The 11,477-nt window shown below is 51.6% G+C and overlaps 1 protein-coding gene across 1 annotated transcript in view; it reads left to right on the top strand.

Moving 5' to 3' along the window:
• The first annotated feature begins 935 nt into the window (after window positions 1–935).
• Hip1r (huntingtin interacting protein 1 related) overlaps window positions 936–11,477 on the top strand; it is a 30,239-nt gene continuing 19,697 nt past the window's right edge. The window contains exon 1 of the mRNA XM_005344397.2: window positions 936–1,119. Within this exon, the coding sequence (XP_005344454.1) occupies window positions 1,027–1,119 (93 nt within the window). The 5' untranslated portion in view covers window positions 936–1,026. The remainder of the gene's footprint in view (window positions 1,120–11,477) is intronic.

The following is an 11,477-nucleotide window of genomic DNA, read 5'->3' as shown; positions in this document are numbered from 1 at the left end:
TTAAACCATGGCCATTTAGCGAATTGGTGAGGATTAGGGATAAGATAATACATATAAAGGGTTTAGCCCCATACCTGGCAAATAAATGTATAGTAAATATTGGCTGTTGTTGTTACTCTATTGTTATTCTAGCAAAAAAGCTTTTCAATGATAGGTATTAGATAGAGCATGGCTAATCTCGTAGTATCGAAAAGAGCCTTGTCCAACTCAGCGGACGTCAGCACAGGAAGGAATTAGCAATGACAAAGAAACAGTCCCTCTGGGTCTTCAGAGAGCTTCATCTAACCTGGGAAGCGGTGGTCAGGTATCTGATTCAATGTAGCATTTCCTGTAACAGAGGGGCTGAAGAGATGGCTGGGCTCAACCAAAAAGACAAAGAAGCCTGGCGGTGTGGCTACTGACTGAACACAAGGAGACCCAGTTCCCCCCACCCCGCGATTGTAAAGGGAGACGGGGGGGGGAGGGAGAGTGGGAAGATTTGGCAGAAGGTATAAAGCAGAGTAGGTATTTGGTCCTTTCCTTTGGTCCGTCAGGGGGCGGGGTGTGTTGGGGAGGTCTGGGGAGCAAGGGGTGTGCAAGGAGGTGGGGACAGATATGCAAAGGGCATTCCCAGTGAGTCCCGGGGGACGAGGCAGGTGCAGGGTCTTGGGGTTCAGGGAGGGGTGCTGGGTAGGGCGTCCCGGGGGACCAGAGAGCAGCAGGGCAGAACGTCCTGGGTGACAGAGGGGTGCAGGGCAAGGTGTCCTAAGGGACCAAGGTGGGTGCAGGGCCCGGGCTACCCGGAGTCCTAGGGTTGATTAGGGGATGCAGAGGGCGGGGCAAGCCAGGAGTCTTGGGGGGCCGGAGGGAGCGGGGGCGGAGCGTGCAGAGCCGGGGAGGGCGGGGTTGGACTGCCCGAGTAGCTGGCGGGAGGGGCGGCGGCTCCTCCCCGCGTGGCGCGGCGCGCGGCCTCCGGGTGCCTAGGCTCGGGCCGGGCGGCGACGCCTCATTCGCGCGGAGCCGCGCCGGGACACGGTCGGCGGCAACATGAACAGCATCAAGAACGTGCCGGCGCGGGTGCTGAGCCGGAGGCCGGGCCACAGCCTGGAGGCCGAGCGCGAGCAGTTCGACAAGACGCAGGCGAGCGCGGACGCGGGCAGGGCGGGTGGCGGCGGTGCGGGGGCCCTCGGCGCGCTCGGCCCTGTGCGGACGGTTGCGGGTTCCGCGGCGGGGCGGCGCAGGTGACCGGAAGCCGCGCAGCTGCCGGGGCCGGGCTTCGGGGATGCGGACGCGGCCCAGGTGCGCACGGCCGCGCGGGGCCCGGGGCGCCCCGCCGCCTTCCCGGGGAAGCTCCCGGCTCTCTCTGCTCTCGAGCTGTTTCCACGGTCGCACAGTATCTTATTATCTGCTGGGTGAAAAGTTTCACGTATGTCGCTAGACTTGTTTGCCCGCGCGGGGGCCCACTTATAAATAGGCTGCCACCCCCTCGTTAAACACAGGCGCCTGACAGACGGAAACTTCCCAGGCTCCTTCCTGCGCTCCCACGCGCCGCTCCTCTCCCAGGAGAGGGCCCGACCTGAGAAGGTGGCGTGGAAAATTAAATAATGCCCTGGTACGCATTCATTCATGCATGGGTTTTGGGTTCTAGGACCCACGGGTGCAGGTTGCTTTGTCTATTTTTTTTTTTTAAGTCAGGGTCTCATGTGGTCCACGCTAGCCTTGAACTCCTGATCACCCTGCTTCCACCTCCCAAATGCTGCTATTGTAGACGTCTACCACCACGTCTGATTTACAAACTCTGCCCTGTTCCTAAGTCTTGGGTGGACGCGCAAGGGGGCGCGGAGGGAGGGGTCACTACTGATTATTTGCTAGACTAAGTCAGCCTAGATCGAAATGGCTACATTTTCTATTTAAACTTTAGCACTGAAGGAAGCCACAGACTCCTCCCACCTGTGTCTAAAGCAGGTTGGTGATATTTGCATTTGTGGGTGCCGCTGGCGAGTTCCTTCCCCCTTGGCCAGAGCAGAGAGCAAGGACTCCTGCGGTTGCTTTCAAAACGAGTTAGCACAAGCGGTTTCGTTTTGAAATAGGAGAAAAACGTGAGATATAACCTTTGTGCCTCTGATAGACAATGATAGTAATAAACTTCAGGACGGGAGTGCTCCGTGCATGCCAAGTGCTGGTACCAACCTGGCTGCAAATGATTAATTTATCCATGTGATCCCCATCTGGTCCAGCCTGGATCACCCACCATAAAAACAAACATGGCGTTTGATGTGAAGTCATTAATACATAATTAATTGTGCTAGTAAAGTTGCAGAGCCTAGGGAGACGGACTGTTGGCACTGAGAATCTGGGTGTTGTTAGGAGCTTGATCTGTTCCATGAGTTTTAGAATTCCTCTCCCGCTTTTGAGCAGGTGCAGAGAAAGCTCTGGTGGCTACAGGAAGAGATGGGGGAGGAGATGGGATTTTAAAGGTCAAGTTGATTGATCTTCCGCTTAAATGATTATGTCAAGGGTAACCTTCCTGAATGTCAGAGGGACAATCTCTGATAAAGGACCACAGGAGTTTGGTGGCTGGTTTGTAAGTCAGGTGGTTCTTTTTGCTTCCTTTGTTCATTTTTAAAACTCTTAACTGCATTTATCTCTTGTGCGTGCGCGGCAGCCTGTGAGTGGAAGTCAGGGGATGCGTGCAGGCATCCTCTCCCTTCATCCTATGTGTTCAGATCCAGGTTGTCTGATTTATCCGTAAGCGCCCTTACCTGCTGAGCCGTCTTGTGTGCCCTCCTTGAGTTTTTGAGGAATTGAAAGGGTTGCTCATGAATGACTTTGTACTAAGGAGTCATAGGGCTCAACCACTCCAGAGCAACTTTTTCATAGACGAGAGGGAGCCCCGGGCCTGGCTTCACAGTGGCTTAGTGAGGGATGTAAGAACGAGGTTTCATAAGTAGTTAATATTTAATTAGATCATTCCCAGAAATATCTAGCAAGCTGCCGGCCAGGCCTTTTGCAGGAAAGGCCTAGAGAGCCCTGGTTACTGCTTCCATGTCTCCTTTGGGATAGAAAATAGCACATCCAGTACTGGGACCTGCTTCCCTTTGGAATACACGGCCTGTCTTGACGTTGACAGTGGTGGGTGGTGGCCATGGAGCAGCTAGTTTAGCACTGAAATTCTCAGCAGTCTGTCAGTCTCTCCTCTTGGGCTCCCGGGGCCAGGAGGAAGAGGAATGCTTACATGTTTGCTCTGTGGACAGGACACGCCCTGTTTTGCACAGAACTCTGTGGTTTACCTCTCAGGAGTGTAGAGGGAGGCAGTCATCCTTCCTTTTGGCAGCTGGTGCTTGAATTATGAGCTTCTGGCCTCAGTGGTGTGTCCCAGAGACAGTTTGCTCAGCCCCATTACTTTAATCCCTTTGTCCATAAGACCCCTTTTCAAAATGTCATGTTTTGAATATAAAATGCTACGCAACTCATTGTACCTGTATTCTGGAAACCAGACCTTTAAAAAGACCGTGTGACATCATAGAACACACTTGTAGACAGGGTAGACCTGGTCTCTTGGCTGTGATCCTGGGGGCGGGGACCAAATTGCCTGACTACAGAGCCTGCTTTTTCCTTTTTCCGCAGAAGACAGGGCTGGTTCTGTGTTTCTGGAAGAGTATACTGTGAGATACTGTGTGGTAGGTTGAGTCATGCTCCTGCAAAGATGACCACATTCTAACTAAATGTGTTATTTGGGTAACTCAGATTGTTGTTGGAGCCAAGTTGCTCAGCCACTGATCTTGAGATAGGAGGTTGTTGTGAGTCACCAGGTGGGCCCTATGTAGCAAGGGTCCATAAATGCAGATGAGGGAAGCAGGAGAGGCAGGTGGTCACAGTGACACGAGATTAAACTCTGCTGGCTGTGTGTGGCTTTGAAAGAGCCAACGGCTAGGGAATAATGCCATCCTTTATAAACTGGAGAAGGCGAGGAACAGATTTCTGCCCTAGAACCTCCAGAAAGAAACACAACCCTTTTAACCCTGCGATACCCATTCCAGGAGCTGGGAATGTGGTTCAGGGCATAGACTGCTTGCCCAGCTCACACGAACCCCTGAATTTTAGCCCCAGCACCACATAGTTCTATCATGGTGGTCCTGTCACCACAGGATTTGGGGGTTGGGGATGGAGAAAGAGGATTAAAAGTTCAAAGTTGTCCTTACGTAGAAGGCCCATGCATGGGCTATGAAAACATCTCAGACTTCTGGACTGCAGAACCGTAAGCTGTTCAGTGCTGTTTACTAAAAGTGTAGCGATTTGTCACAGCAGCCAGGAGGGACCAATACACACTGCTCAGTGAACATGGACTTCTCCACTCCCTCCACCCCCAAAGTTCACAATCTGGGACCTCTGAGAAAGAAGCCATCTTTGAAGCACACCGTGGCCCACGCTGCAGCTAGAAGCTGCGAATATGATTGTGTTTTCCTCTCTGTGGGACACACAGTTGCCCTTTGGTTTGCTTCTCTGAGCCATGAATTTACCCGTAGCATACAGAAGCCGAGGCCAAGGGAGCGGCCTCTTCTCAGGTCAGGATGAGAGAAACCCTTTAATCATAGTTCAGGGTTAAGTCCGGGGAAACTCTGGCTCCAGAGGTGAAAGGGTGAGGGCTGAGGCGTTCCCACAGGGGAGCCAGGTGCTGAGGCAGCAGCAGATGGAAATAGTTCATACCTTCGGTTTTCCAGGTCAGCGACATCCTTCAGCAGCCCCCAGGGACCAAAATCTTGTAAAGATTGACATTTAATTGACAAGTCCTGACTTCTGGGTGCAGCTGCGATACAGCAGCCCTGCTGAGTTAGACACAAAAGAAGGGTCAGGCGAATGCTACAGTTTAGGTCACCTACTGGCCTCTAGACAAGTTAATAGGCAGGTGAAGTGAATTTGGGTTTATCTTTGACTTCACCCAGCACATCCTGAATGAATCCCTCTCAACACTGGCGCACTGTTAAGTGTGAATGGGGTGTTTCTCATTCTGCTCATCCCTGGAGCCAGCCCTCCCTGCATTCAGCAGCTGCCTGTGGACATTGCAGGTGTGAGGAGCAGCCAGGCCTCGGTGACAGCAGATGGGGGTGATTTGGTCAGGGGGCAGAGCCCCCAGGCCTTGGTATCGTGCGGAATTTTCCTCAGCCAGGGAGTCTCAGAACCTAATTACCAGAGGCAGCTCACAGGGGTGAGCAGGTGTTTGGAACGTGCTCTAAGTTTCTATTGGTTGAAAGCAGTTCTGGGATCCGTTCAGGTCCCATGCCACATTCAGGGCTGTCACTCAGCCCTGATCTGCTCCTAGCTCAAGGCGTGGCTCCAAGCACTGCAGAAGTAGGCATGTGACTATAGCACGTTACTACATGCTTGCACACTCAGAATATTTACAATAGTAGAAAAAAAAAAACCCATCCCCGGAGTTGAAGGAGATCCCTAACCACATGGTGGATAGCCGAAACTTGCAGCTCTGTCTAGCTGTTATAATTGGTGCTGGCTGAGGCCTTGAGGCCTGAAGTGGGCTGTGTCCCCAGGAGAAGGCATATGCCTATATCACAACAGCTGGCCAAGCGAGAGGAGACAAAAGTCAAGACCCCTGTCCTACAGGGAAGAATAGACTGGGCTCACAGATACTTTACATCCTTAAAGAGCATGGCTGCAGCCTGGTGGGCTGGGCTGACTCCCAGGCTGCCCTAAGGGATACTTGTGAGGCTGGGGTGGAACAGGGCTGCCCGTTCCTCACTTCTTGCCTTTGCTTCTATGCCCTGGGACACACTGATAAGAGCACACTGACTACATTTCTTGACCTTGTCCTGCAGAATTGGGATATACAGTAGGAGGGGCAAAAGTCACCTTAGTACATTCCTGGAATGGAGGGATGTTAGCTATGGAAGTGTGCCTAGAAGTTAAGAACCTGGGTTGGGGGCTGGAGAGATGGCTCAGTGGTTAAGAGCACTGCTGCTCCTGCAGAGGACCCAGGTTCAATTCCCAGCTCACAACTGTCTGTAACTCCAGTTGTAGGGGATTCAACACCCACATACAGCTCTGCATGCAGACAAAACACCAATGCATATTAGATAGGTAGGTAGATAGACAGACAGACAGATAGATCCCATATTTACATTAGATAGATCCTATATGTACATTAGATAGGTAGACAGACAGACAGATTAAAAAAAGATCCTGGGTCAGGCCTGGCTCTGTCACATCACTGCTCTGTGCCTTAGTTTCCCCATTTTCAAGACAGTAATAATGGCACAACCCTGCCCCAACGGAGTAGCTGTGGGTATGTGCAGGGTGTAGCAAATGTGTTAGCAGATTGTATGCAGGAAAAGCCGGCAGAATTGAAGGAAATAGAAAGTGTCCTCATGTCCTGAGTTTAGCCAGCTGAAGGGGACAACCAGGTCGGACTTCTGGACAAAGGAACAGAGCTGGGTAGCGTGTCTGGAGCGTGGTGCACTGGGCACCATCTTTCAAGGAGTGTCAGGTGTACTATCCAGCATAGGCCCAGCCATCCTTCCGGTGATGTGGAGACCATAGGAACTCCAGGGAGTTTGGGGTAGAGGAGCTCAGGACTCCCTGCAAACCTGCCCCCTTCTGAATGAGGAGGAGACCCCTCTGTGACCCAGCTCCGAGGCCAGTGTCCAGCCTCGGCTGTACAGGAACCTGTGAATGAAACCCAGCCGGCCACTTGATCCTAGCAGCTGGGTCCCTGCCGCTGTGAGTGGAAGCCCTGTGGGGTTTAGACCTGATTGGCAAGGGACAGGGAAACTCAGCTGGCTAACCTGAGCTGCCTGGCCAGCCTGCCCCCCTCCTCCGCCCGGGAACCCCTATCCATTTCAGCACTCACTTGAGCGTCACTTTGTCTATGACAGCATCTGTCTCTCTCTGCCCGAGCTTTGCTTTCCTGTGTCCTCCTGGTTCTGATGGCATAATGCGCGGTGTCATCTAGTTCTCCCGTGTACATGCCCTGGCAGAAATCAAGATTCTCTAGACCAGTGGTTCTCCACCTTCCTGATGCTGTGGCCCTTTAACACTGTTTCTTTTTTTTTTTTTTTTTTTTTTTTTTTTTTTTTGGTTTTTCGAGACAGGGTTTCTCTGTGGCTTTGGAGCCTGTCCTGGAACTAGCTCTGTAGACCAGGCTGGTCTCGAACTCACAGAGATCCGCCTGCCTCTGCCTCCCGAGTGCTGGGATTAAAGGCGTGCGCCACCATCGCCCGGCCTAACACTGTTTCTTGTGTTGTGGTGACCCCAACCAGAAAATTATTTTCTTTCCTTTTTTTTTTTTTTGGTTTTTTGAGACAGGGTTTCTCTGTAGCTTTGGAGCCTGTCCTGGAACTGGGATTAAAGGTTTGCACCGCTACCGCCTGGCTCGCTCTTTCTTTCTTTCTTTCTTTCTTTCTTTCTTTCTTTCTTTCTTTCCTTTCTTTCTTTCTTTCTTTCAATAAATATTTATTTATTTATGTATACAGTGTTCTGCCTACATGTAGGCCTGTAGGCCAGAGGAGGGGACCAGACCTCAGTACAGATGGTTGTGAGCCACCATTGGTTGCTGGGAATTGAACTCAGGACCTCTGGAAGAGCAGCCAGTGTTCTTAACTGCTGAGCCATCTCTCCAGCCCCAGAAAATTATTTTCATTGTTACTTCATAACTAATTTTGCTAGTATGAATCTTAGTGTAAATATCTGATATGTGGCCCCAAAGGGGTCACAACCCACATGTTGAGAAACGCTGTTCTAGAGAGACACACCTCTCAGCTTGGACTGGTGAACAATGGACTCTGAGAAATTGGAATTTCCCCAGGAATCTCATGCTGGAAGAAGGAAAAGGCTGGGAGCAGGAAGGGGAACTTATTTCCTGAGGAGATTTTCAGTTCTAAGGACTTGTCAGATCACCTTGCAAGATGAGAGTGGAGCCCAGACAGTGGGGGGTCAGTGGTGGGCATCCTGACCCTGGCCCTCTATTTGAACTTCAGTCTGACTGAAAGTGGTCTTGAGGAGGTCACTGGATCCTTCCCAATGTGGGCACATCAACTATGTCTTCCTTTCCTGCTCTGTACTATAGATTTGGCTGTTTTCATTGGCTTCTGGAGGTTGGGTGACTGAGCAAATTCAGTGACGTGGACATACAACAGTTAACCTGCAGAGCAGGAAGAAGTGGGGCTGGGTGTGTGTCCATTTAGGGTCAGCTGCCATTCAGATACACCCACCGCTGTACCCACGATCCACAAGCGAGGGCCGTATGTCCTCCACAGGGCTACACCACACTTCAAGAAGGACAGCCTTGGGAGCAGGCAAGCCTGGTCCTGCTCGGCATGGCCCACAGCACCATACTGGATTGAATGAGCCCACGGAGGAGGACATTAGTCCCGGTGGGAATTTTTTCTCTTCTTGCTAAGTAAACATAAGACTCAAACTGCAATAGGTTTGTCTGCCTGGGCTGAGTCAGTCCTCTGGCTTGTTGGACAGTCAGGTTCGTGATGACATCACCAGTGCCTCCCTAGATGTCCTGTCCATCCAGATTCTGGCCCAGCAGAGGTGTGACTCAGGGCCATGCCTTTCTGCCCTGTGTTCCACCCACAAAGTCTGGAGCTGGGGTGGCGGCAGGTTGGGCCATGAATTTGTCAGTAGTGACCAAAGGGCAGATTCTTTCCCCGGGCTTTCATGCCGTCCTTTGAGGTGTGGACGGTCATAGACTAATGTTTGCATTTCTTGAATGGTGGAGTGGTGGAGGCCAGGACCAAAGGGCCCGGAGACTGGAGTGGAGCGAGATGCAGTTGAATGAACCAGGGCCAGTCGCTGCTGACTTCCTGTCTGCTGAAGTGATCCGGCTTTGGCCTCTCCACTGCTTTGCATGTGGCCCCAGCTTAGCGTCCTCAGCTACAGAACTCCTGTGTTCATGGTCATCAATGGCCTTTGAGGTAGCAGAAGTGTTTGAATGAGAGCACTCTGTCCTCCAAGCCAGGCTTTGCACTCACAGAGCAAAGTAACTCTCCGCCCTGCCAACAGCCCCGAGCCTGGGCTCTTGGAGGAACCTGCCTGTCCCTGCCAACTGCTGCTGGTAAGCCTCGTGATAACCGCACAAGGAGGCTTAAGTTGATTCATTTCAGGGATGATTTTAAAAATAGAAATTGTTTAATAGCTATCTTAATAATTAACTCTAGCGGCTCAGTTATTATGAAGAAAGACGCTGCCTTGAAGTAGGCGTGCTCAGGTCTGAAGCACTCTTGTGCTCCCTCTGCACATGTCCGCAGAGACGTCTTGACTGCCCTGGAGATGCTGGGTGGAAGACACGCGCTTATCCTCAGTGTCTAGAGCGGTGGTTCTCAGCCTTCCTAATACTTCGACCCTTTAATACAGTTCCTCATGTTGTGCTGCCCCCCCACCGTAAAATTATTTTCATTGCTACTTCATAACTGTAATTTTGCTACTGTAATTGATTGTAATGCAAATATCTGATATACAGGATATCTGATATGTGACCCCTCAAAGGGCTTGTGACCCATAGGTTGAGAACCACTGGTCTAGGGAATTAGGTCCAGGACCTCTGAAAATACCAGGATCTGAGGGACCTGGAGACATACATCTTTAATCCCAGAATTCATGAGGCAGATCTCTGTGAGTTCCAGGCCAGCCTGGTCTACATAGTGAGTTCTAGGCTAGCCAGGGCTACACTGTGAGACCCTGTCTCAAAACAAACAGATAAACCAGAATCCTCAGATGATCAAGTCTGTTGTATAAATGTACATAACTTAAATCATGTACCTGATACAGTATCAGTTACATACACATGACCTGTTACCCTCTATTGCTCAGGGACTTATGAGGACAAGACCTGTGTGTGCGCAGTCCAAATGCAGATTTTTCTCCTTGAATATTTTAGTTGGTATTTGGTCGAATCTTTGAGTGTGAAACTCATGGATGGGAGTCGGGTACCTGTGTGTTCATGGAGTTGGAGACAGGATGTAAGTGGTCATCTAAGCAGACAATTTCAGCGGACAAATGGTCTTAATGAAACTAACCCGGACACAGCCAGGCGTGGGGATGCACACCTTTAACGCCAGGTAGAGGCAGGTGGATCTCTGAGTTCCAGGCCAGTCATGGACTGTCTCAAAAACAAAAACAAACGAACAAAATCTAGGATATCTTACAGCTACGGGTAGCTGCTCTAGTCAGGGTAGCTGTGGACAGGCTGCCGAGAGACTCAGCGCTGTGATGGGAGGGCTGGTTCTCTGAGGAGCAGGAGGCAGTGTGGGGTCAATCCTAGAGATGGTTTGACAGGTGCTGTGTGATGATTGGGTTTTCCTTCTGTTTGCTGGGGATGGAGCTCTTGTCTAGAGCTGACATGTCTTCGCTTCTGCCTCACAGCTGGGGAGCTAAATCAGGAAGTGTCTGAAGTGGTGTCTGCCGGTGTGTTGGGGTACCAGCTGAGGCACTGCAGCTCACAGTGGAGGAACTGGGTGGAAAGGGCCTCCTGCCTTGGGTGTGTGGGCTCCCAGGAAAGAAAGCGGTAGATCCAGTCCATGCTTACTCTGTGCCCCCTGGGCTGTGGCTGTGGGCTGCAGAACACAGTGCTGACACTGAGCATTGTCTGAGGGCCTCATGGCCCCCTTGCTCCTCCATGTGCTGGATATCCACAGCCCTGAGCCCCCTTTCATGGGCCTTAGAGCTGGTGGGACATCACTGAACACACAGCCCCCCTCTCAGCCATGTGTGCGTGTAGGAAGTGTCTCCTGTCTCCCCCAGTCCCCTCTGCTGAAACAGGACCCTCAGGATGCCTGCTGGGGACCCTTGTAGGTCATGGTCCAGGGCTGTTGGCAGGCAGCTCTGGTCTTCTCAGGAGTCAGCGGCTTCATTTGACCTGGTCCAGTCATCCTTCCTAAGGTTTGGTTTTTGGTTTTTTGTCTGAGACAGAAGAATGGAGTTGTCATGGATAAGCAGGACAGGTACACCCTGAGGACATGGACAGGGGCTCCCCTAGGCTTTGGTTAAGTCTTTTTGGAGGTCCAACCTGGATGTAAGATTGAAGCTGCTATGGGGATCCAAGGTAGGGAGGTGAAGGCCAGGTTCAGCGTCAGGAGTCCAGCACTAAGGCATGAGACTGGGGACGGGACCCAGCCTAGCCCTTATAATCCATGACTTCCAACACTTCCACAGGCCAGAATCCATGTTCTGATTTGTCGTTAGTCCAGGTCCTCTCTGTTTGGGGACCCTGGTAAGTTTGATTTTAGTGTAGGCTAAAAGGACACCTACATGGACGCTTCTTCCTGAACTGTCCCTTCAGAGAACCAGAGAGGCTGCCTAGGTCATTCTCCAGAACCAGGAACCTGGGAGTGAGTCCCGCCAACCGCTTGTAGCTGAGGGACAGCGGGCAGACATTCTGCCCTTCCTTGCTGCTCTTCCCATGAGATCACAGCACACAGTCACATGAGGGTCCTGTTGCCATGGTCCAGGCCTGGAGAGGTGACACAGTGCTTTGTTTCTAT

This window comes from Microtus ochrogaster, chromosome 2 (genome assembly GCF_000317375.1).
Source record: "Microtus ochrogaster isolate Prairie Vole_2 chromosome 2, MicOch1.0, whole genome shotgun sequence".
Classification (NCBI taxonomy): Eukaryota; Metazoa; Chordata; class Mammalia; order Rodentia; family Cricetidae; genus Microtus; species Microtus ochrogaster.
Note: the sequence above shows the minus strand (reverse complement) of the source record. Positions and strands in the feature narration are given on the sequence as shown.